Below are 21,468 nucleotides of genomic sequence, written 5' to 3' on the forward strand. Positions count from 1 at the left end.
GCCAAACCCTGTGCTGTGGCTCAGCTCTCCTGCAGCAGGGGAGTACTGTGGGAGGATCTCTTTTAGCTCAGACTGTATTGATGTAATTCCCTAAAAAAATGGCACAGGGAAACAGACCTGCTCTAGCAACTGATGCATAATCTGGGATGCAGGATTAAATGAGTTTGTTATGTAACTTCAGGAGAACTTTTCTGCCCCGGTAGCAGCTAAAGCTGCCTCTCTTTGCTAATAAAGCTGTACTCCCTAAAGACCTCTGTGTACATGGAGCACTTTGCCACACTCGTTAGGATCCTCTTTAAGAAATACCAGATATGGCCTCGTCTCAACATGGAAGTAACCTTCCTGCCGGAGAAAACAAGCATTTAAAATCAGAAACCCCCAGGCAATCAGCTGGTAAACCCCCTGCTGCCTCAGATCTTGCTGAGTTTTCAGTTCAACACATTTTCCACTGAATTCTGTGGGTCCGTGGGCTTTGTGGAAGGTGGTTCCCAGCTGCAAAATCCAGCTGTCTGCTTCCTGCAGTTTTGGGGTCAGAAGCAGCATGTGAGGTGTTGTGTGCTGAAAGTGCTGCCCTGCTCTTCCTCCCTGCAGCGTGGGACCCTCAGCCCAGCTGGCCAGGGTGAGCTTCCCCTCTGAGCCACCCTGAGCAATGCACCACAGGAGTAATGTTTAGGACTGCTGAAGAGTCGAGGTTTGGGATTTTTTGGTCATGTTTCAAATGATGATTCAGCTGCTACTTTCAGAAAAAAACACACAGATCAAGATCCCCCAGAAGGTTTGTCAGGGCTGTGGTGCTGCCTTTAGCATTGTTTTGTTCCAACCAAAGAGTAACTCGAGTGTTTGTTTCTTTCAGGAACGGGCAGCAATGCCTGTTACATGGAGGAGATGAGAAACATAGAGATGGTGGATGGTGAGCAGGGGAGGATGTGTGTGAACACAGAGTGGGGAGCCTTCGGGGACAACGGGTGCCTGGATGACATCAGGACAATATATGACAAAGCAGTGGATGACTTCTCACTGAATGCTGGAAAGCAAAGGTACTGCAGCAGAGATGGTGTGCTGGGCATAAAAGCCAGGCTGCCTTAAGTGCTTTTAAGAGAGAACTGGATTTCTCCCAGTTGAGAGAGGGTAAGAGTGGAAAATGACCGCAGTGCTGCTATCCTGTGGCATCTCCCCTTTCTGTGCTGTTCCTGGGCACTGGTTTTTTTTGTGACTTATTTGCTGCCATGGGACTCCACAGCAGGGCTTTTGGTGAGGACTTCAAAAGTCTTGAAATTATGAAGAGGCCCTTTTTCTCACCCTATGCTGTACTGAGGGGGATAAGATGGCTAGTCATTCTTTTACTCTGGGTCTCAGGTTAATTTCTTTTAGCTGAACTCTCTTTGTAGAGGGCTGTGCCTCTGGAAATCCTGAACTTACACCAGCTGGCGTGGTTAAAGCTTGGAGTTGCTCACTGTAAAGCAGCCAGGAGCTCTCTAGCAGTTGCAGCCAGCTCTTACTTCAGACAATTTTTTAGATGGGATAGGTCATGTTAGAGCACCTGCCTTTCTTGCTGCTGAAGTCTGGTCTACTTTTTGGGGCTCAGCTTTTGTTGGGCAAGTGCTTCCCTGTCCCCTTCAAGAGAAGGTTGACAAGGAGTTGTGTACCCAGCACTGATAAAACTGGGCTGAGACTGTTGCTTAATAGGACTACAGTTTTTCATCGTTTCTTTGCAGCAGTGCTTTGATGCCAGGAGCTCTTAAAGAGATTTTGTAAATCTGCCCACAAAAACCTGAGGAATACAGACAAGTTGGCAAGTCCCATGGGAAGCTCTTTAGAAGCTGAGGCTCAAACAGACGCAGAGGGGCAGACGTGGAGCAAGCCTGATGCAGCAGCAGAGTTGGCATGGAGTAAGCAGCCAAAGGCAGTAGTGGAGACTGCCAGGGGAATAATTTATTCCAGAGATGGTTAGGCACTCAGAAAGGAGGACACTTGCTGGGTACAAGCTTGAGAGAGTTCACGGTATTAAATGGACTTTGTGGCCTGCTTCCAGCGGGATGGCGTGCTGGGCTCTGCTCAATCCAAGGCACAAACCCTGCCTGTAGAGCTTCAGGAGGTGAAATAAAGGCTGCATCACTGAATGCCCTTCTCAGGAAATGGAACTGTTCAGTTCTTGTCGGTAAGGGCACAATTCACAGACCCCAAGGTTCTCCATTCAAGCCGGAATGATGCTGGAAGGGAGGGAGTGCAAAACACGGCTGAGACCCCCAGACAGAAAAAGCTCAGTGGCTCCATGCAGCAAAATTACAGGGAAACCACAAGGGCACAGTCACTGCAAATGCAGTGGTTTTAAGGGAGTCCTGCACTTCAAACCCGTCCCTGTGCGAGATAAAGGATGGGAAAAACCCTGTCCAGCCTGTTCACAGGACCACTGACCTGCAAGTTGGCAAGCTGGTGGTACAGGGTTGGTTTATGCTCTTCAGTCAGTTCAAACACCTGGTTTCCAGTGGGAAACCAGTTGTCCAAAACCCCAGGGAGAAACCAGGCTGTCTTGAACCCCTCTCATCCCCCAACTCTGCACACAGGACCCAAATTTCCCACCTGCAGTCTTGCCTCAAGCTAGAGAGAGGAAATATCTTCCACCTACAGATCTCTGTCTAGCACAGCATAAGGCGTGTCCTAGGAGTGATGCTTAGCACTGGTACCTGCAGCCCTATGTGGGTAGGACACACCTGTGGCTGATAACACACCTGTGATGCTGCCTTTGCAAACATGGGCAGGTTCCCTGTGAGCTGGACTGCTGTCTTTCCTTGCAGGTATGAGAAAATGATCAGCGGGATGTACCTGGGGGAAATAGTCCGCAATATTTTGATCGACTTCACCAAACGGGGTTTCCTGTTCCGAGGCCAGATTTCAGAGACACTGAAGACCAGACATATCTTTGAAACCAAGTTCCTTTCTCAGATTGAGAGGTAAGAGCACTGCAAGGGAGGCTGCTTAGAGTGAAATAGTGTGATGGCATTCATCTGGTAACACTGCTGGGCAGGAGGGGCAGCTGGAGAGCATTGCTTGCTTCTCTGGAGAGGATTTGGATTTCAGTCTCTGTGTGTGCAGGAGGATTCTTTACAATATCAACTGAATTTCTAGCAATGCTCACTTCTGAACTCTGGGAAGGGCTGTCAAGGATTCCATCACTCTATCATTTTATTTCCTTGTTTGGAAATCATGCCGTTTTCCTGAGCCCCTTGTGTATGTTTAGCTGCAATTGTGGAATTGAATGAACACTAGCTGAGTGAGCACTGCTTACTGGGTGTTTTTGTGCTTTCATTGCTTGGACTCTGTATTTTAAAGCAGTCTCTGAGGTTTCACGGGGGAAAAAACCCCGAAGTCATCGTTAAAAATATTTTCCTGGAATGCCCCATGGTAAGGAAAGAGAAGGGGAGGCAACGCAGAGCCGGACTTGGAGCCTCTGTTGCCGCTTGCACACCTCTCCTGCAGTGCAGCACAGTGCAGGGGTGACTGAATTTGCATTCCCCGAGGTCACTTGTGCTGTCAGGAGAGGCATGGCTGCAGCCACCAGTGCAGTGCGGTTTATGGCCTGACTGAGGGAAGCCTGTTAACACCGTGTTTTCCTCCTGCAGTGACAGGTTAGCCTTGCTGCAGGTGAGAACCATCCTCCAGCAGCTGGGGCTCAACAGCACCTGTGATGACAGCATCATTGTCAAGACGGTCTGCGGGGCCGTGTCGAGGCGAGCAGCTCAGCTGTGTGGTGCTGGGATGGCTGCCATTGTAGATAAAATTAGGGAGAACAGAGGCTTGGAGCGCCTGGAGATAACAGTTGGTGTGGATGGCACTCTCTACAAACTCCACCCACAGTGAGTATTTGCCTTCTCAGCGGTTGTTTGTGCCTTGCCTGTGCGTCCTTCCTCTTGACACTCCCAACTGGACTCTCTCACTTGCTGGGATAAGAGCCAGGAGGAAAAAAAAGTCTTAATCAGGGGGGCTCGGAGCTTTCTGAAGGGCAATGAGGGGATCGAGAGTGACTTGTGAAAGATTCTTGGGGTGGTGACAAACTGAAGGGGACACAGCTTGCTGGGCAGGATCTCTTGGCTCTGGGCAGGCAATGACAGAGCAATGCTGAAATGCCTGGTGCCTCTTTGGAGGATGTTTCTGTTCCATGTCCAGTGGAGAAGAGCTGCTGCAGAACAATGCAGGTGAGGGCAGGAGTCTAAAAGAGCTGGGGGCAGGAGGAGAAGAGAACTAGTGCCCACCTCTGGTGTGCATGGAGGGAGATGGGTGGGAAGGAAAGGACTCATGTGGTCTGTTCTTTTCCCTTTGCTGTGGATTAGTGATCCCAGTTAACCTCACACAGACAGGCAGGGCTGGGATGCAAGTACTTTTTTCCTTTAACTCCTGCTGCTCCCAGGCTTCAAATCCACCCTGATTTCCAGCATTTTACTTCTTACCCCGATGAAGGGGGACACACAGTGCAGATGCCCGTGGCAGTGCTCCACTCCACAGTTGCTGCAGGACCTTCCTCACCCACTGCCCTTGTTTCCTTTCACAGCTTCTCGAGGATCATGCACCAAACAGTCAAAGACCTGGCACCCAACTGCGACGTGACCTTCCTGCTGTCGGAGGACGGCAGCGGGAAAGGGGCAGCGCTCATCACAGCGGTGGGATGCAGGCTTCGTGAGGCTGAGCAGAACTGAACTCCACAATCCTGGCCTCAATTCTGTCTTGTGTTTCTCATAAAGCAGCGACTGCCTAGTCAGAACTGGTAAAAACCCAGAACTCACTGCTTTATCGGGGGAAAAAAAAAAATTACGACTAATGGCATAAAAAAATAGGATACAAGATAGAATGTGTGCTGTTAATAATATCTCCTGTTTCTGGACCCCGATCTGCATGTTTCTTACTCACCTTGTTGGTACCTTCCCCATCTGTAGGTCATGGAAAAAAAAACCAGTCTATAATTTCTGCAGCTGTCAAAAATCAGTTGTTGTCTGAGACGAAATTGCCCCCAAGTGATGTGCGTTGAGAGCTCCCGTTGCATCGTACCAAACGTGTTCTTTGCAGCATCCCTGTTAAGCGCACTGCCAGCACGCTGACCACCAGACCTGGGTGTTGATGCTTTTTAAGTGAAGGGGAAGCAACAGTTCCCTCCTGCATTATCTACCTGCTGTTGTTTCGTCTAAAACGGTCGTGAAAACATTTTGGTGTGTCAGCACTGTGCACGCACGTAACTCTCTATAGTGGGACTTGACACCGCCACTTACTCGCTTCCTTGATGCCTCTTCTTGTCGTGGTGAAAGTAAACAGCCTTGTCCCACAGTTCTGGTTCCACTGGTATTCCCCATTGCTTTCCGTGAGTAGTGTTGTATTACTGGGCGAAATCCGTCACGTTTCGGCGAGAAATCCCTTAAAGAGTGAAGCCAAGTGGTTGGTGACTGGGGTAATCCAAATCTCCAGAGCTGTGAGATCGGTCCCTACGTGGCTGTGCTGTATTCTTCTGTCTAAGGGTTCTTAGAGGAAATAGTTCCTATTTCTTCTTGTTAGTCCGGGTCAGGGCGCTGCAGCTGCCCTTCCACCAAACCCGCAGCCCAGCCGCGTCCCCCGGATGCGCCTCCTTCCGTCTCTCGCCTTAAAAATGGGTATTTGCTTCCACACAGAGCTTTAATCTTTAATGCTGTTCAGCAGTCACTCAGAACACAAACACTCAGCCAGAGTCAGTGCGCAGAAAGGAAGAGGAGGGTTGTGTTTTGATCTTGCCTTTGAGGACCCGAGTGCGTAAACGACCCGCAAAGCCAAAACTGGGTGCAGCTTTTTCCAAGGACGAAAGCAACAGCAGATCATTTGCACGTGGTGTGCCCTGTCCTCTGTCCAGTCGATGCCATTATTATATTTTCATACCAGTTGCATCACTTAACTTGAGAAGCAGTTAGGAAGGTACACGTCGAGTAACGTTTGTAAGCCACACCGCTTTCTGCAAAGAGGGAGACCACACAGTAGTCCTTAATTCCCTCTCTTCTACCAAAAATGAATTTGAGGTGTCCGCATGGTTTTCCCTGCTGCCTTTTCCTGCAGAAAGTAGAAGGAAATTTGCAGGCTGCTCTTCTCTGTTCTCGTTCCACTCCCTAAGATTTGGATTGCCCTACCTATCGATAACATTTCAATATGCATTATGGTGCACTGTGAGTGAATGTTGTAAAGTAACCTGTGAGTCACAAACAGTCATTGCAGCTTTAAGTGTGTGTCTACCTGAGAAATTGCATGCCTAACTGGTTTTGCAAAGGTAGAGGGTCTTTTTACTTTGCACACTAGTAGCTCCGGTACTAGTGCTACGTGATACTTGTGAAAATATTAAACTTTTTTGATGTGCGTTAACTGGTGTTTAGTGGTTCTTTCTGGAAGAGGTGCTGTTGGCTGGTGGCTTAGTGCTTTGGGAAGAGCTATTGTGTAGGGAGAGCTGCAACCTAATCCCAGTGGTGCCTGTGTTTTGTGTGTGTGTTTTTATTCCCGGGCATTCGGGGTCGGATTCACACAGGTCCCCGTGCCTCGTGTTTCCTAACGTAGTTCAGCAGAGGCACAGCGCTGACAGCGCCCGAATCTCAGGGGCCGTGTGGCTTGTCCGGGTGCACCTCATGCCCTGTCTTGTGCAGGAAAACCTCGGGGGCTGCACCCAGGGCCGTGTGGTGACACCAGGCTTGTGATGGATACGGCGTGTCCGTGAGCTCCCCGCGTGTGTAGGGTTAACCTCGGCAGAATCCCGGTGTCAGGTGCTGCTCCTACACCGCTGCTGGGCACGGCCCGTGCTGGACTTGTGGTAGATGAAAGCCCCTTTTGCCTACACTAAAGCTGTGCTCCTGAATAACCCATTTCATGTTACAGCTTGAATAGTCTCTGACAGCCTTGATGTGCAGCTATGACCCCAAACAGGAGACAGAAGAAGGTGAGAAACTTTTTTTGGGCACAGGGGACACGTTGCATTTTGAATTGCTTGAAGGTTTTGCAAATCTTGTGCCTGCCGTCGGCGGTGCTGTAGGGGTGGTGTGAGCCGTGCCTGGGGACCTGGCTTTGGAGCTCTTTGGCATCTGAGGGCCAGGCTCAGTGCAGGATAGAGGGTGAACGAGAAGTGCAAGTTAAACTTGGTCTCAGGGTGACTGTGAATTTTGGAGATGCTGGCATAGGTCGTTTTGTTTATTGGATCCAGCTCATAACAAATAGGGAGTGAGTTTGTGTTTCTAACTTTTCCTACCGTGGACCATGGTTGGTGTACTTGATAAGACACAGCAGTTCTTTTCCAAAGGGAGACATGGTAGGATTTTCATTTCCATACTACTTCTTACCCCTAGGAAACTGTTCCAAGTGAATCACAAGCTATAACTGTCTGAAGAAATGTCTCCAATGTTACCCAAGCAATGACTGAGATGTCTTTCTTAAAGCTTTTAGGCTTGGTGAATAAAATCACAGTCCTCTTAACTGTTAAGCTGTAATTACTGCAATATGAACACAAAAATCTTATATTTCCTGGGGAAAAGACCATTTGCATACCACTGTTGTAATGTCATCTGCTCCTTACTCCTCTGGGGTTCTCTCAGAAGCCTTTTGAATGGGTTTTAAAACAAGCAGACCTTGTTTTGTTTTGTTTTCTTAAGAAAATAGCAGAAGGCAAAATAAAGTGTTTCTGAACTTCTGAACCCCGTTCTGTGCTTTTTGTTCGTTCCTTTGCCATAAAAATGAGATTCTTCAATTGTTTTTCCTTACTGACTGCAGGGGCTGCTTTGCTACTTGGAGCTCAAGCAAACATGCAGGGGAGGGATTTATGGCTGACCTGGATGTCTTTACTGCTGTGTGCTATTTAATCCTGTCTATATTTATATGAAGAATTGCATGTACTTACCGTGGAGCATGGGGTTCCTGTTACCTCATGTATCACAGGAATAACGTGGCCTGCCTTGGGCTGCCTTCCGTATAACAAGGGCTTGGATCATCTCTGCTTCCTTAACTCTTGCTCTTTCTTTGGGATGAAACCTCAGGATCTGCACTGTGAGTCCGCCAGGGCACGGAGAATTCCTTTTGTGGAGAAATCATCCTCTGCTTTCTGCTCCCAACAAGAGAAAGGAGGTGCCTTGAGCTGTCCAAAAACGTCGGTGCCGGTCAGGGACTGCACGGGGGATGATGCACTGGGGCATCTGGAACAGGCTCTGGCTGGCTGTTCAGGTGTGATGGAAGAGGGAGGGGGAAGGTGGGATGCTCAAGACAGGCCTGTTTGGTGTAAAAAAGCTCTGCATTTGAAAGCTGCAGAGTTTAAAGGCCTTAGACTCACAGCAGGTGGGCAGGGGGAGTGCATCTCATGTATATCAAATGCTGAACTCTGCGAGTGGGTGTCTGTCAGCTCCTCAGAGCAGGAGTCTCTGCCAGGTCTAGCCTGGTCCCAGCGATGTGTGCCTGGCACAGAATCCCTCCCAAATGGTTTTCAATCCCTTTGGCAGAATGATTTGGTGGTGGCTGGCTGTAAATGCCTCTCACTGCTCTCCCTCTGCCCAGCACACACAGCAGCAGTGCAGTCATGGGGGGAAGAGCAGGCTGGCCTGGGGAGAGGGTAACGTCTGGACTAGAAACTATCTGCTGGAATGATTTCAACTCTTGAACTTTTTCACAGGGAGCTGGGCTCTCTTGTCCTAATAGTGGGACAAGTTTGTTTCATAACATGAATAATAAAAGAGCCAGGGAGGTAGAGAAGTGGAGAAGGAACATAAATCTCGTTCCTGTATTGAAACAGGCTTGGGGAGTATCGTGTCCCTGACTACTATTTCAGTTCAACCCATGAATGTTTTCTCTGGATTTACCACAGAATTTAAGCCTGGCAGCACTCTGTAGTTTGACTTTCACAGAGCAAAGGAGAATATTTCAAATAACTGGATCTTGTCAACATTACAGGAGGTTTTTAATTGATAAGGTATGGCTCTGTGATATTATTTACAAACCTGTCGTGAGAGGTGAAGGTGATGGTGAAGTGCTAACTTACCACACCACTAATAAATGGTGTATTACTTTTACATAATGTTTGTATTTCAGCTTCTCCTGTTTTGTGTGCCTGCACATAATGCCTCAGGCTGGGAAGATGACATATTTCAGCCTTTTTTTTCCTATCTGGGAGGAGCAGTGGGGATAAATATGGGGTAAGTCTGGAAAGGGAAGGTGAAGGGATTGTCTGGGTAAAGACAGCGATGGGCCACTGCTGTTAGGACTAGAAGGATGTAAAGAAGGTGGATTTTGATTGGATCCATGAGCCCTGACCGAGCCAGTGGGCATCCCTGGCTACTGACCCTTCTAAGAGCCTTGATCTCCAAATTAGGCACCGTAATTAATGTGAGGGAGAAATCACTTGAGCACGGTTTAATAGGAAAACAACATCATATTTTGGGACAAGGTTATAGAAATCCATGCAATGGCAACATCTTAAGGAACTGTTTCTGCCGGTGAAATTGCAGGCATGAAAATCCCAGAATTCAGAAAATGTTGAGGACAGGCTGGATTTCTCAGTCTGGATGTGTTAGTATTTGCCTTTGTTGTAAACAGGCTTTGGTCCACAATGTTATCTGCCTTGGGGCTGCTGAGCTGTGGGACTTGGCTGCCCACACAGCCCTGGGGTCCATCCCAGCTGGGCCACATGAGCCCCAGCCTTTCTGCTCCATCACCCCTTTCCTGAATTTAATGTCTTGGTGGAACAGAAATCAGGAGATCCCAATGCAGAAGAGAATAATTTACATTCTACTGACTGGCACTGCCTCAGATCCACTCCACTGATTTTTTTCACCTCCTGGGCCTGATGTCTGTTCTGTATTGCAGTTGTTGATGTAAGGGAAGGTTAAACTCTTTTCCTGGGTAATATTTGGATCTACATGTTATCAACACACTGCCTTCAATTCTGATGGCATCCAGAGAAGTCCTGTAGGAAACAGTTGCTGCAGAGAAAAAAAACCTTCCTCAGGCTTCTACAGATCTGCTGCCTTGGCATGGTGTATGGGATAGAGCCAGATAGAGCAGGAAATCAAAGTGTTAATTGGGTGAGGGTAAATGATGACTTCTCTTTCTCATTCAGCTGAGTTTCTGTGTTGAAACTTGTTGTTCTTGACTTCCTGTAGGTTGTCTGGTAGAGAGATGGGGACATAAGTTTAAGTTTGTCTTTCTCTGTTGCTTTTATGCACGGACACCACCGGAAGGCTAGCTTGAAGCCAGAACGAAACCTGTGAAAGTGAGAAAAGCAATTAAATGGTGAAATCATCTTTCTAATTGCACAGAGAGTGAACAAATGCATGACTTGGTCCTACCTGTGAGTGGCTATGGGAATAAGTATTTCTACTGAAATCAAAGGAATGGGGCAAAAAGCTAAACAGATAAAACCATGGAGGGAGGTGCATTAGGAGTTTATGATCAGATTTCCTTGTATTTTAAGTAAAAATATAAGGTCAGTGAAACGGCAGGGTGTTTGATGGTGATGACCATGCTGGTAACTGCATTTGTGAGAGACAGAACATCTGAGGAGAATACATGTGTTTACCCACTGGGAGCTTTTTAAAACAACTATGAATAATTAAATGAGGAAGCTGTCAGCTTTCTGAGAGAGCAGGGGGAGGACATGTTCGTGTGTTCCATGTTAAATGCAGTTTGGGTGAACGGGCTGCAAATATCTTCCTTTGCAAGCTCAGAGGCAGGAAGGATGCTGCTTGAAACACTCAGACGAGTGAGCCTTGCAGCATCGCTCTGGAGCTAAACATTTGGCTGGTGCAGGAAACGTGCTGATAACCATTTATTACCTCTAAAGCTCATTTCATGCAGCGGGGCTGAAGAGGGATGGGGGTTATGGATGCAGGATTTGGCACGGGCAGGCAGAGCAGCTCCCTGTGCTTTGCATGGTGCAGCGCAGAGCAACAGGGACATCTCTTGGCACGCTGGGGTTGTGCTCCCCCAGCTGCTCCCGAGCGGTGACACCTCCCGATGGGACCTTCACGGGCCACCCGTGGGCTGCTCCTGCTTCCCACCCATGGGAGTGAGCCCAGCACTGTGCTGGCTGGGAAGAGCAGGTGGCTGAGCCAGCCCAGCATTGGCTCAGCAGATGCAATGCAGGGATTACAGATTCCTCCCTTGGAAATAGGATGGTGGAAATGGGTGCAAATGTGGCTGTGCTAATCCTATGCCTGCTGCCTGTGCTTTATTCAGAGACAGAAAATACTAAGGGCTGAGTTAAAGTCTCAGAGTGTATCCCATCTCACGTTATTAGCACAGGGCAAGCTAAGTTGTCTAGTTGGCCTAATTGAAAATCACAGCTGTTCTCACTTCCAGAGATTTATGTTTTTTTCAGGCTGAGATTCTAATTTTCTCTGTGCACACGTGTTCACACTACTCACCTCTGGTTCAGGCAGCAGTATATGATGGGGTTGTACATGGTTGAGCTCATGGCAAGGAGGAAGACTGCGAGATACACCTGCTGAATGTACTTCTGCTGGTAGATGTCTTCCTTGAAGCTCCCCAGGATGAAGTATATGTGATAGGGCAGCCAGCAGACAGCAAAAATGATCACCACCACCACCATCGTCTTCACAAACTAGGGAAACAGAAGCAAGGGGATATTCCTGGGCTCTGGCTGGTTGGGCTGGCTGGGGCACTGGGAGGTGCTGGTTTCACTCTGGGGCTGGTTTGCCCTCCCGAGGTGCAGTGTATGGAATGTAGACCTGGACTGCTGTGACAAAGAGACCAGCCCTGGTGATGAAACTTGGGAACAGGGAGGGAGTGCCCCGGTGATGGGAACTGGAACAGGGAGGGAGTGCCCCGGTGTTGGGAACAGGGCGGGGGTTGGAGCAAATGTTTCGGAGTGGACTCTGCAGAGAAGCTGCTTGTAGCTACACCAGAGAGATGTGCAGGGAAACGGGACTGCTGCTGTTACACTGGCACTGCTCCACTCTGTCCAGAGTTTTATCCTGACGCGTGTGGATTCTCTGGACATGAGGCTTTACTCTCTAAAGGCTACCGGAGCCAGCTCGCTGCTGTGAGTCTTTCTTCCTTGAAGGCTGGCTGGTGCATGCAATCACCATTTTTTCCCAGTTTGCAGGCTGATGCCCTTTATCCCGGACCCGAAATATTTTGTTAACCTTTCAAGCCCAAACCCACAGGATTTTGGTGTCAAACACAAGCTCCATTTTGGAACTGGAAGCCAGCAGGGCTGGTGTGCTGGGGGTAATTATACTTCAGTTTCAATTCTGACCTTTTTTTTGGCTTTAACTTGGTGCTCGTAGTGGACTCTGTTCAGGTGGTTGCCTGGAGCCGCGCTGCTCCACAGAGTAATTCCTATAATGCTGTATGCAACAAACATCACCATTAAAGGCAGTAAATAAATCAACACAATCACGGCAATGTGATACCTGGAAGAGAAGAACAAGCAGTTTTTCACGGTCAGTATGGCTCTTGGAGAGCCCTTTCTGAAATTGTCTTTTGGATATGTATGCTGGCTCCTATTAGCAAAACCACAAAAAAGAAATTTTTCCTGTAATTTATTGTTACAGGGACTTGTGTAAACAGCAAAGCTTCTCGTCTCTCGTGTGGTGTGATGAGGGGTCCTTGGGCTGGATTCCCTGCTCTTTTAAGACAGAGTAACATCATTTATCTTTTAGCAGAGGGCCACCTGCACTGAGCTTTGCTATCCCACTGCGACCAGGAGAGAGAGAGAGAGATGGTGGTGAAAGTACAAGCCCTTACATCACAGGTATGGGAAAGGAATAGTCCAGAACCTACAGAGTAACTTGATGAGTGCAGTAGTGGCAACAGTGGAAAAAAAGCCAGATCAGGGACTGCAAAAGGAATCTGGCTGCTAACAGGGTGCACAAAGATGCAGATAGTGAGGAAGGGATGCTGCCTGTATTTGTGTAGCTGGCTGTTTTTATTTATGTCAGCACACACAGTTAATGTACCACCAACAAGCTACTCAGTTGCTGCTCCAGCTGGAGGCCCTGGCATCCCCTTAGCTGTATTTTAATCTCAGTCCTTTCTAATTTTCCATGTCACCCCACAAACTTCTCTCATGCTGGGGGCTGATTAGTTTAAGCAACCACCATTTATGGGAAGGGAACAACCTGCTCACTCCATTTCAGCAGCTGCCAAATTAATATAAACAGTGTGAAAAGCAGGATTAGGCAGGAGGGCTCTGGCACACGCTGCTGGCAGTGACCCCAAAAGGTTGGGTGGGTGCAAATGGTCTTTCTCAGCCTGACAAGGCTCTGGGGTTACTCCTCAATTAGTGCCTTGCAGAGCAGTGTTGAAATGGGTGTTGGTCTTTGTTCCTTGGGGTGGCTGCAAATACCAGACCGGTGGCTGCATAAAGAAAAATATTATATTTGTGAAATGTGGCGAGTTTGTCCCTGCCTGTCTTCCACTTTTTCCTATTGTGCTCAGAGCAGTTCTTCTTTTAAAGGTCTAATCCTGTGTGTGGAGTGCAGCAAAGCCTTTTAGGGTTTCCGTCCTGGGAGGAGAAAGGAAGGAAGGGAATCTGAGTTTGAGCACACGTAAAAAGAAACTTTTAGTCTTGTAGCTTTACTACTTTGCTGCAAAGTTAACCTGCCACCAGAAGAAAAATCCTCAGTGGTTAAGGTTCTTTACTCTGGTTAAACTTCTATATCCTTTATATTTTTCAGGTGCTGGCAGTCAGTAGTGTATTGTTTGGGGTTTTTTAAATTACTATTTTTATTTTTTTTACATCTTTCTGTTATAATTTTACTCATCTTTCCTGCAGAAAAGGATTTTCCTTTGTTCTGAAGTTTAGATATCTTGAAAGATGGGTTTACTCAACTGCAAAGGATTCAGAGGACACACAATCAACACAGGAACCCAGTTCTTAAGTTTTTTTAGTTTTTCTTTGGGTTTCTTAGTATTTATTTTCCTTGTCATTTGGACTAGTATATGAATGGCTGCACATGGCTTTTTCTGCATGGTCTGTGTTGCAGGCATCTATCCCAACAAATCCATCACTCAGCAATGGGGAGCAATGTTTCCAACTCCCTTTCTAAGAGAGATACCAAAACCTGTGGATCTGAGGCTGTTCAGGGAGAGAGAGCTGGTGTATCATGGTCAGCATCTGCTGCTCTTCAGCTGGACATCCCAGGAAGGATCTGCCCTGCTATTTGCCACGTTCAGGACCAGCCTTTCCAACCCAGCATGCTGGGGAACTCATTTGAATCCTCTCCATGGATGTGGGAGAAATGAATCTCATGCTTTCCATCTGAATGGAATAGCCATCAGTGGCTCGTGTCTTAGTGGTGATCTGTTCTCCCTTCTCCTCATTGAACATCAGCCTGGCACACTGCTCCCCAGCAGCTACCAAAGGGTACCAAAAAGGAGCCCCCAGGAGCAGCATCAACCCAGCATGAGAGCTTTGAGCCTGATTTTAGTCTTTGCTCAACGGGGAACAACTGGCAGCCCCTGTCTGAATAGGCTGCAGCTTGGCCAAAATTACACGAAGGCCGTGGAACTTGGCACATATTAGTGTGAAAATCAGTTAGTTTGGTAATAGCTGAGGTGAGGAGGCATCCAGCTGTCTGCCAGAGATGAAGACTGAGCAGGGAAAATGTCCCACGTGCAGAAGCCCTCGCAGCCAGGTTCCCTTTGAAAAATTGTTTGCACTTTGTTAATTGACTCGCTCCTTTTCCTCAGTTCTTCCATTGCTACTTTGTATAAATATACTTTGCTTGATAAATTTCCCAAACGTGCACCACGTGCTTTGCAGGATGAGTAATCACAGCAGATCCCCTACACGCAGGGTAGGGCTCGTTTCATCTGTTTGAACAATCTTGCTTTCAAGCAGGAGGAAAAGGCTTTGGGACTATTTTAGGGAGTGCAGATGTTTGCCCAGATAAATCTGCATATAAAACATTAAGATGTTTGAAACAGGCTGCTCTTGGGTTTTATTTTCCTTTTACCCCCACAAAGAGCAGTGTAATTTTTAACTAATTACGTGGCTTCTCAGCATTAAAGATACCCAGTTTCCTCCTGCCTGACGAAGGAAGAAAATCCAGAATCTTTGAAACCAGGATTTATTGATTGTTTAAAGACTGGTTTCTCTTGAGTTCCCCAAGCCCTGCATGTAGGGTTTCTAGACATTCTAATCAGTTTTCAAAGCAGGGGAGGATGGCAGGTTCAGGATCACCCTGAACCATGATCACCTGGCAGCTTTTTCCACAGCTGGCTTAAGCTGAGTTTAGATGGGCTGCCCCATCCCCACACTCTCCTGCTCCCTCTCCCAGCACTCTCAAACAGCTATTTGAAGACTAAATTATTTTCCTGGCTAAGTTTTGCCTGAATGGGGAGTTTGATGGTGTCTCTTACGCCAGCTGGTGCTTGGATCCAGCATCATCAGGCCAGACCACGATGCACTTCATGGCTCCGTTGTCCATGGTGATCTCGGCATAGAAGCACTGCGGGAAGGCGAGCCCGAAGGCCACCAGCCAGATGATCCCAATGATGACCCTGGTGCTTCCAGCAGAGAGCCTGGGCTTGAAGGGGTGGATTATGGCCACGTACCTGCAGGAAACAGCTGGTGCTTTTACAGTGGAATTGGTGAAATCTGTACAACAAACACCGCAAGTGTGAAAACTCACCAGGACAGCCTAGTGGGCTTTATTAATATGGACATTTTGACAGGTTCCAGGAACTAAATCCTTTGTGAAGAGCATGGTTGCAAGTCTCAGGGCAGGATATATTAAACCCACGTGGATGGATGCTTCTGGTGTGAGGAGGAAGCAGTCCTTTGTGTCTTCAGTACAAAGGCTTTGCAAGCATTCCCCTTATGGAATTTTTCATAGAATCTCAGGATGGTTTGGGTTGGAAGGCACCTTAAAGATGACCTAGTTCCAATCCCCAGCCACGGGCAGGAACAACTTCCACTATCCCAGGGTACTCCAAGCCCTGTCCAACCTGGCCTTGGATACTTCCAGGGATGGGGCAGCCACAGCTTCTCTGGGTAAGCTGTGTCAGGGCCTCACCAACCTCACAGGGGAAGAATTTCTTCCCAATATCCCATCTAACCTTGCACTCCATCAATGTCAAGCCATTCCCCCTTGTCCTGTCCTTGTAAAAGGTATTCTCTCTTTTTTTATATTAATTTTAAGTTACTTTTGCAAGTGCCTTACCACAAGAACCCCAGCCAAGCTTTTTCCTCCTAATTATGTCAATCCCTGATGCTTCATATTATCACAAGAACAGGCTGGGGTCTTTACCCCGATTTTTCCCCACTGATTTTTAGCTGTGGAAGAGACTGCTGCTATCTGGCTCTGTCTGTGGCTACTCAAACACTTGTGCTGGCAGTGGAGGGAAGGGCTGACCCTTCCATCCCACACCTGCTCACAGCCCTCACATCTGACTCTTGGATTACTCACGAGCCCGGGGCACTCTCTGGTTTTAAATTCCCTGTGTGGAAATGCACGGTGTGGTAACGAGTACCTAATCAATTATGCATTTCTTGTCATGCCTCCCCTATTCTTTGTCATGGTTGTTACAAAGGCAAAATAGAGTGGGAAATGCCCGTTGCCTCCTAGTTTTCATTGCAAAAAATCTGACAAATTGTCTCTTGGCCAGGCTGCTGGAAAGGAGCTCTGCCCAGCTGCTGCTGCTGCAGGACAGGCAGCACAGTGAGCAATCCAGGGCTGCAGGGCCTTATTTAGCTATAAAATTTTCATGTCACCTCGCTTTTCTTCAGCTTGCAGTGTTACACAGTGCTCGAGTCGGGTCAGGGAGGAGCCCACTGGTGGATATTCTCCAGAGAATTTGCCCACAGAAGTGTCTGAAACCACGATCCGTGGCCCTCAGTGAATGGCAAGTCCTGGGAATAAATGGGAATAAATGATGCCAGCCACTGTGCTGTCACTGCAGCCCGTGTTGCAGACATCAGAGGTGGTACAGGGTTGGGTGGAGGCTTTCCCACTCTTCCAGGGGTGCACCCCTGGGGCAAACTGAGCTTTTTGGGGAGCTCCTGCAAGCTGGGAGATTTACTGACATCTCCTGGCTCCTCTTGCTGTGTGGCAGCACAGCCTTTGCCCCCCTGCTGCCTGCGCTCCTTGTGCCCTCTCTCAGTGCCCCTGTGACATCCCAGGATGCTGGGACTCCAATTTTGGGGCCCTTCCTCTGGTCCTCGTATATGTAGACCCAACAAGCTGAATTTTGGACCCTGCTGTGCGCTTTGCAAACAGGTCACAGGAGACTCTGCTAGCCGGAGTGTGAAACCCGAGCTGATCGATCAGGCTGCGTTTCTGCCTGGGGCACTGCAGTGGAAACAGCTGCTCTGGTAATGGGGAACCCGAGTGATCCTAAACCCAAGGGTGAGCAACAGCACCAGGGACTTCTCCGTGGCAGACAAAAATGACTTAGAGCTATCACTTCTCAGCCTCCTTCCTTAAAATAAACCACTTCAGAAGATGTTGTTTTTATGGAAGTTAAACATTGGAGCTGGAGTGGACGCAAGTTCTCTCAACAATAAATGGAAGCGTCGAGTTTCCAGGAGACCATGTCAGGATCTATTTTAAGGCTAAGCAAAGAATAGCTAAATATGGTTTGCAGTGAGGTGCCAAGTTTTCTTTCTGATCTCTGCCATGTGACTAAAGAGGTTTTGGCTATTATATAGGTGCTCTAACCAAGAATCCCCAAGGAACAAGAGTAGGAAGACATGACAACAGGCTGAAAGGGCTTTTAAAAAATATTCTTTGGCAGGCAACACATGTAAAATAGGAAGGAGGGTAGAGAGACTAAAGAGAAATAACCTCCTCTGCTTCTTGCACACAGCATTGCCTTTGAGAGAGGAAATTCCCACAAGCTTTTGGCCACTTTCTAGTAAGAAACAAAACAGCTTCATGCTACTTAACAATGAGCTGTAAACACAGTCGGACTCCAGAAATTAAAGCTTAAGTAAAAGTGACTTGGCAGTTGGAAGTGAATTTTATGAAAATACCAAATTGCCCCAGAAGTCAAACAGAATCACTGTAATTACTTCCCTCCCTCTCGGAAGAAGCCATTCTAGTGAACCAGGGCAGCAGACTCTGCCATTTCTAATTTAATTCCCATTATTTCTGGTGGTTTACCGGACTCACAGCAGGATTAGGACTGCTGATAGATTCAGCAGCCTGCAGCATATTCTCCTTTTTCCAGATATATCCGTCTCTTGGTTTTAAAAAACCCCAACAAAGCCACAAAAGAGTTTTCAGGGTGATTGGGAAACAACTTATGATCAATAATGTGGGAACAACGAAACACCAGCCACTTCCACTCGTTACGGATTTGGATGTGGTTCAGACCAGGGATAAAAAACAGCCACAGTTAGCATCAAACCCCACAGCCTGGCACTCCTTCCACTTCGCTGACAAGGCACCTGGCAGAGTGGGGGCACAAATTATTGCAATGATTTTTTTTTTTTTTCTGACTTCCAGGGGAGATGACTTTACTCATCTCCTCCATTCGCCTCTTACCTCTCTGCAGCCACGGCTGTCATGGAGTAAATGCTCACAAACACGGCGGTGATGGGGAACCAGTTCTGAAACCTGCAGAACTCCTCGCCAAAATACCAGACGTTGTGGCTGGCGTAGATGAAGTTGAAGATGGTGTTGAAGGCCGACATGAGCAGGTCCGAAAGGGCCAGGTTAACGATGAAGTAATTGGTGGCGGTCCTCATTCTGCGGTGAGCCAGGATGATCCAGATGATGGTGACGTTGCCAACGATGGATGTGACAACGATGAGGGAGTAGGTGATGGCCCACAGGGCAATCCTCCACCCTGGCTGGCTGAACTGGGTCGCTGCTGTCCAGTTGCCGCCGTCCTCGAGGGAGCCAGCCTGCGAAACGTTGCTCGCGTTAAAAACGGGAAACGCGCCCATGGCTTCTCACTGCTTGTAAGTGTGAAAGAAAATCATCTGGTGTCTGCTCGTTTCCTCTCAGTAGGTGCTGGTGGCATGAATTTCCACGCATTTAACCAAGTGCTGTTGAAAAGACACCGGGATGAGCTGTCTCGTGTCCTCTCGCCCTGCTTTCCAAGTGATGCAATGCAGTTCCAGGAGGAGATGAGCGATGCCAAGGGCCTCCTCCTTCTTCCCTGGCATTTTAACCTGTGCTTGAAGAGCAAAAACTAAAGAACAACTCTCTTCTTCAAGTGTCTTCTTCCTCTAAAAAAGGAACAAAAAGAAAGGGAAATGAAGGTGTTTTCCGGGCCAGTGGCAAGTGATGTCTTCCTTTAGATTGCTTTCAGGGACAGGAAAACATGAACGGAAGCCAAAAAACACTTCAATCCAAGTAGAAATTCTTTGTCAGGGCAGCAGTTTTCTAAAGCACCAGGTGTCTGAATCCCCTGCAGTGGGACTGAGGACTTTTGCTGCTCTTTCCCTGTGTAACTATTCAGCCCGAGGCAGGAGTTGCACTGGGATAAAATCTCGACAGGTTTTAAGGGGACTTTGAAAGGAGGTGGAGTCTCTTGCAGGGGAAAACTAAACAACCAATTTGACATCAAATGAAACGTGGCAAAGTGGTACGTGAAGCTTCCCCCCACCCTGCTCCACTCAGTTTTCAATCACCTCTGCAATGGCCACGCTGCTCTATCAGGATTTTACAGGCTTACACGCGAGTTACTTTGCCAGGTTTAGCAGTCCTGCAATCCTCGTATTTCCAGGACCCTGCCTGGCTTCCCGTGAGCTCTCGTAGCAAGAGAGGAACTATATTCGATGCAATTCAGCAAGATCCTTCCTTTTGGATGGCTGCATCCCCTTTCCCAGCGTGTGCTGTAGGAACTTGGTGACCTCACGCATGCAGAAATTTCAGGTTCTCATAAGAAAGAGGAACCCCTGACTCTGCTCGGAGCACAGCGCTCTTGCTCGCTGTCAGCTTTAAAGCAGAGGGCATAAACATGATGAGGCTGAGATTTCCAAGAGTGCTTGGCAATGACTCGTGCCTGCTCCACTGGGAGCTGAAGGTGTTTCAGGGATGAAAAGTTGCCTTCAGGACCCAGAAGCGCCTGCAGCTCTGGGATGGCAGGAGTCTCCCAGCTCTCAGAGCTGCTGGAGCTGCAGCTGGTGCCAGGCTCTCCTGTAACAGGGCAGTGTTTATCAGTTCAGGATCCTGTGCACCAGCATCAGCCTGGAATATTTCCTTGCTTCATTGATTTCTGGAGGCAGCCTTGAATTATCCCATCGCCTAACCGACCCTTTCAAGCAGTTTTTCTCTGTTACAATATTGCCCAAATGTTGCTTCTAAAGAAATCAATACCTGTAGTCCTGCACGCGATGTCTCCTTCTCTTCCCAATAGACTTCCCTGCAGGTAATCCCTCTCAATTCCCTACCCAGGAACCGAAAAGGTACATTTGTACATATCTTCTAATGTGCATTGCAAAGCTTTTCCAGGGGAAAAAAGCTTTTCCAGGTCATTCTTCAAAGTTTTATGTTGACACTTCATTGAAGAGCTTAGGGACTGTACACAGTTCAGGAGGGCTGTTCATGACTTGCAATACGAGCTAATAATGTTCTTCAAAAATTTTTTTAATATGCTGTCTCAAATTCCTGCAAATTTGAAGGAGAATAGGAGCAAAGACCTCCCCACATTTCGCTGGGAGTGCACTAAAGTGCTTTATCAGTTAAGGAAAGTAGAATGGAAGCAAACGCTTAGAAAAAGGGCTGCACTTATTGACCCTTCACTGGTGAAGCTGTAACCTCCCTCGGCTGACTTTGAAGACGTTCAAGGTGCTCAGGTCTCTTAGGAACCTCCTTGTGAACCATCTGCCCTGCTCCCTGATCTGTTACTCAGGTGATAATCGAAGAGCAGCCACCCTTTGGTCAACATTTCCTCATACGAGCCGGAGGGATTTGCCTTCCTGTATCCACACCCACACCTTTTATTCGTTTGCTGGTTGTGCATTGACAAGGTTATCATCCTGGAGCCCAGCCAGCGATTTAGTGTGTGCTATCAGCCTTTTGACTTGAAAACTGGAGCGATTTTTGACACAGGCTGGCTCCAGATTCCTCAGGGAAGTCACATTTGCCTGAGACAGTGGGTAAAACCTCCATCACCAGTGGTTTTGGAGTTATACCAGAGAATGGGACTACCTGGGAGCAAGGGGGTTTGGGTTTGGCTGGTTTCACTGTTGTTTTTATTATGGGCAGGATTGTCAAGGCCAAACGCTCCTGTGCTGAGTCACCAAAGCCAGGTCTGAGCAAAGGGTGAGAGATGCAAACAAAAGATGCGGGTCTGCAAGGTCAGGGAGGGTGGTTGAGGAGTGTTTTGTGTTTTGGAAACATACTACAAGGTAAAATAGGCAGTAGAGGCTTTAATTGTATGGCAAGCTGGACTCTGCTTTTGGAGGAAGAACCTTTGTCCAGGCAGCAGCTCTGAGAGTGGGACATGAGGACCATGAGCATCCACCTCGGGTGGGGCAAAGTGCAGCTCCATCAGCCACATGTGGGCTGGGGGGAA

At 48.0% G+C, this 21,468-nt stretch overlaps 2 protein-coding genes across 3 annotated transcripts in view; one reads left to right on the plus strand and one right to left on the minus strand.

Moving 5' to 3' along the window:
* HK1 (hexokinase 1) overlaps positions 1–7,679 on the plus strand; it is a 36,276-nt gene extending 28,597 nt beyond the window's left edge. The window contains exons 15-18 of the mRNA XM_014883310.2: positions 854–1,037; positions 2,796–2,951; positions 3,621–3,854; positions 4,547–7,679. Coding sequence (XP_014738796.1) covers positions 854–1,037; positions 2,796–2,951; positions 3,621–3,854; positions 4,547–4,691 — 719 coding nt within the window. The 3' untranslated portion in view covers positions 4,692–7,679. The remainder of the gene's footprint in view (positions 1–853; positions 1,038–2,795; positions 2,952–3,620; positions 3,855–4,546) is intronic.
* Positions 7,680–9,896: 2,217 nt separating this feature from the next.
* Positions 9,897–19,023, minus strand: TACR2 (tachykinin receptor 2). Of its 2 annotated transcripts, none has more exons than XM_014883312.2 (5): positions 18,486–19,023; positions 15,358–15,552; positions 12,248–12,338; positions 11,394–11,590; positions 9,897–10,232 (listed from the first exon to the last, which is right to left on the minus strand). In XM_014883312.2, exons 1-5 carry the CDS (start codon positions 18,887–18,889, stop codon positions 10,037–10,039), a joined length of 1,083 nt encoding a protein of 360 aa, XP_014738798.1. In that variant the 5' UTR covers positions 18,890–19,023; the 3' UTR covers positions 9,897–10,036. The 2 variants fall into 2 exon arrangements, with proteins under 2 accessions (XP_014738798.1, XP_014738797.1); XM_014883311.2 differs by having other exon boundaries at positions 12,248–12,404.
* Positions 19,024–21,468: the final 2,445 nt, after the last annotated feature.

This window comes from Sturnus vulgaris, chromosome 8 (assembly GCF_052056855.1).
Source record: "Sturnus vulgaris isolate bStuVul1 chromosome 8, bStuVul1.hap1, whole genome shotgun sequence".
NCBI classification, from domain to species: Eukaryota; Metazoa; Chordata; class Aves; order Passeriformes; family Sturnidae; genus Sturnus; species Sturnus vulgaris.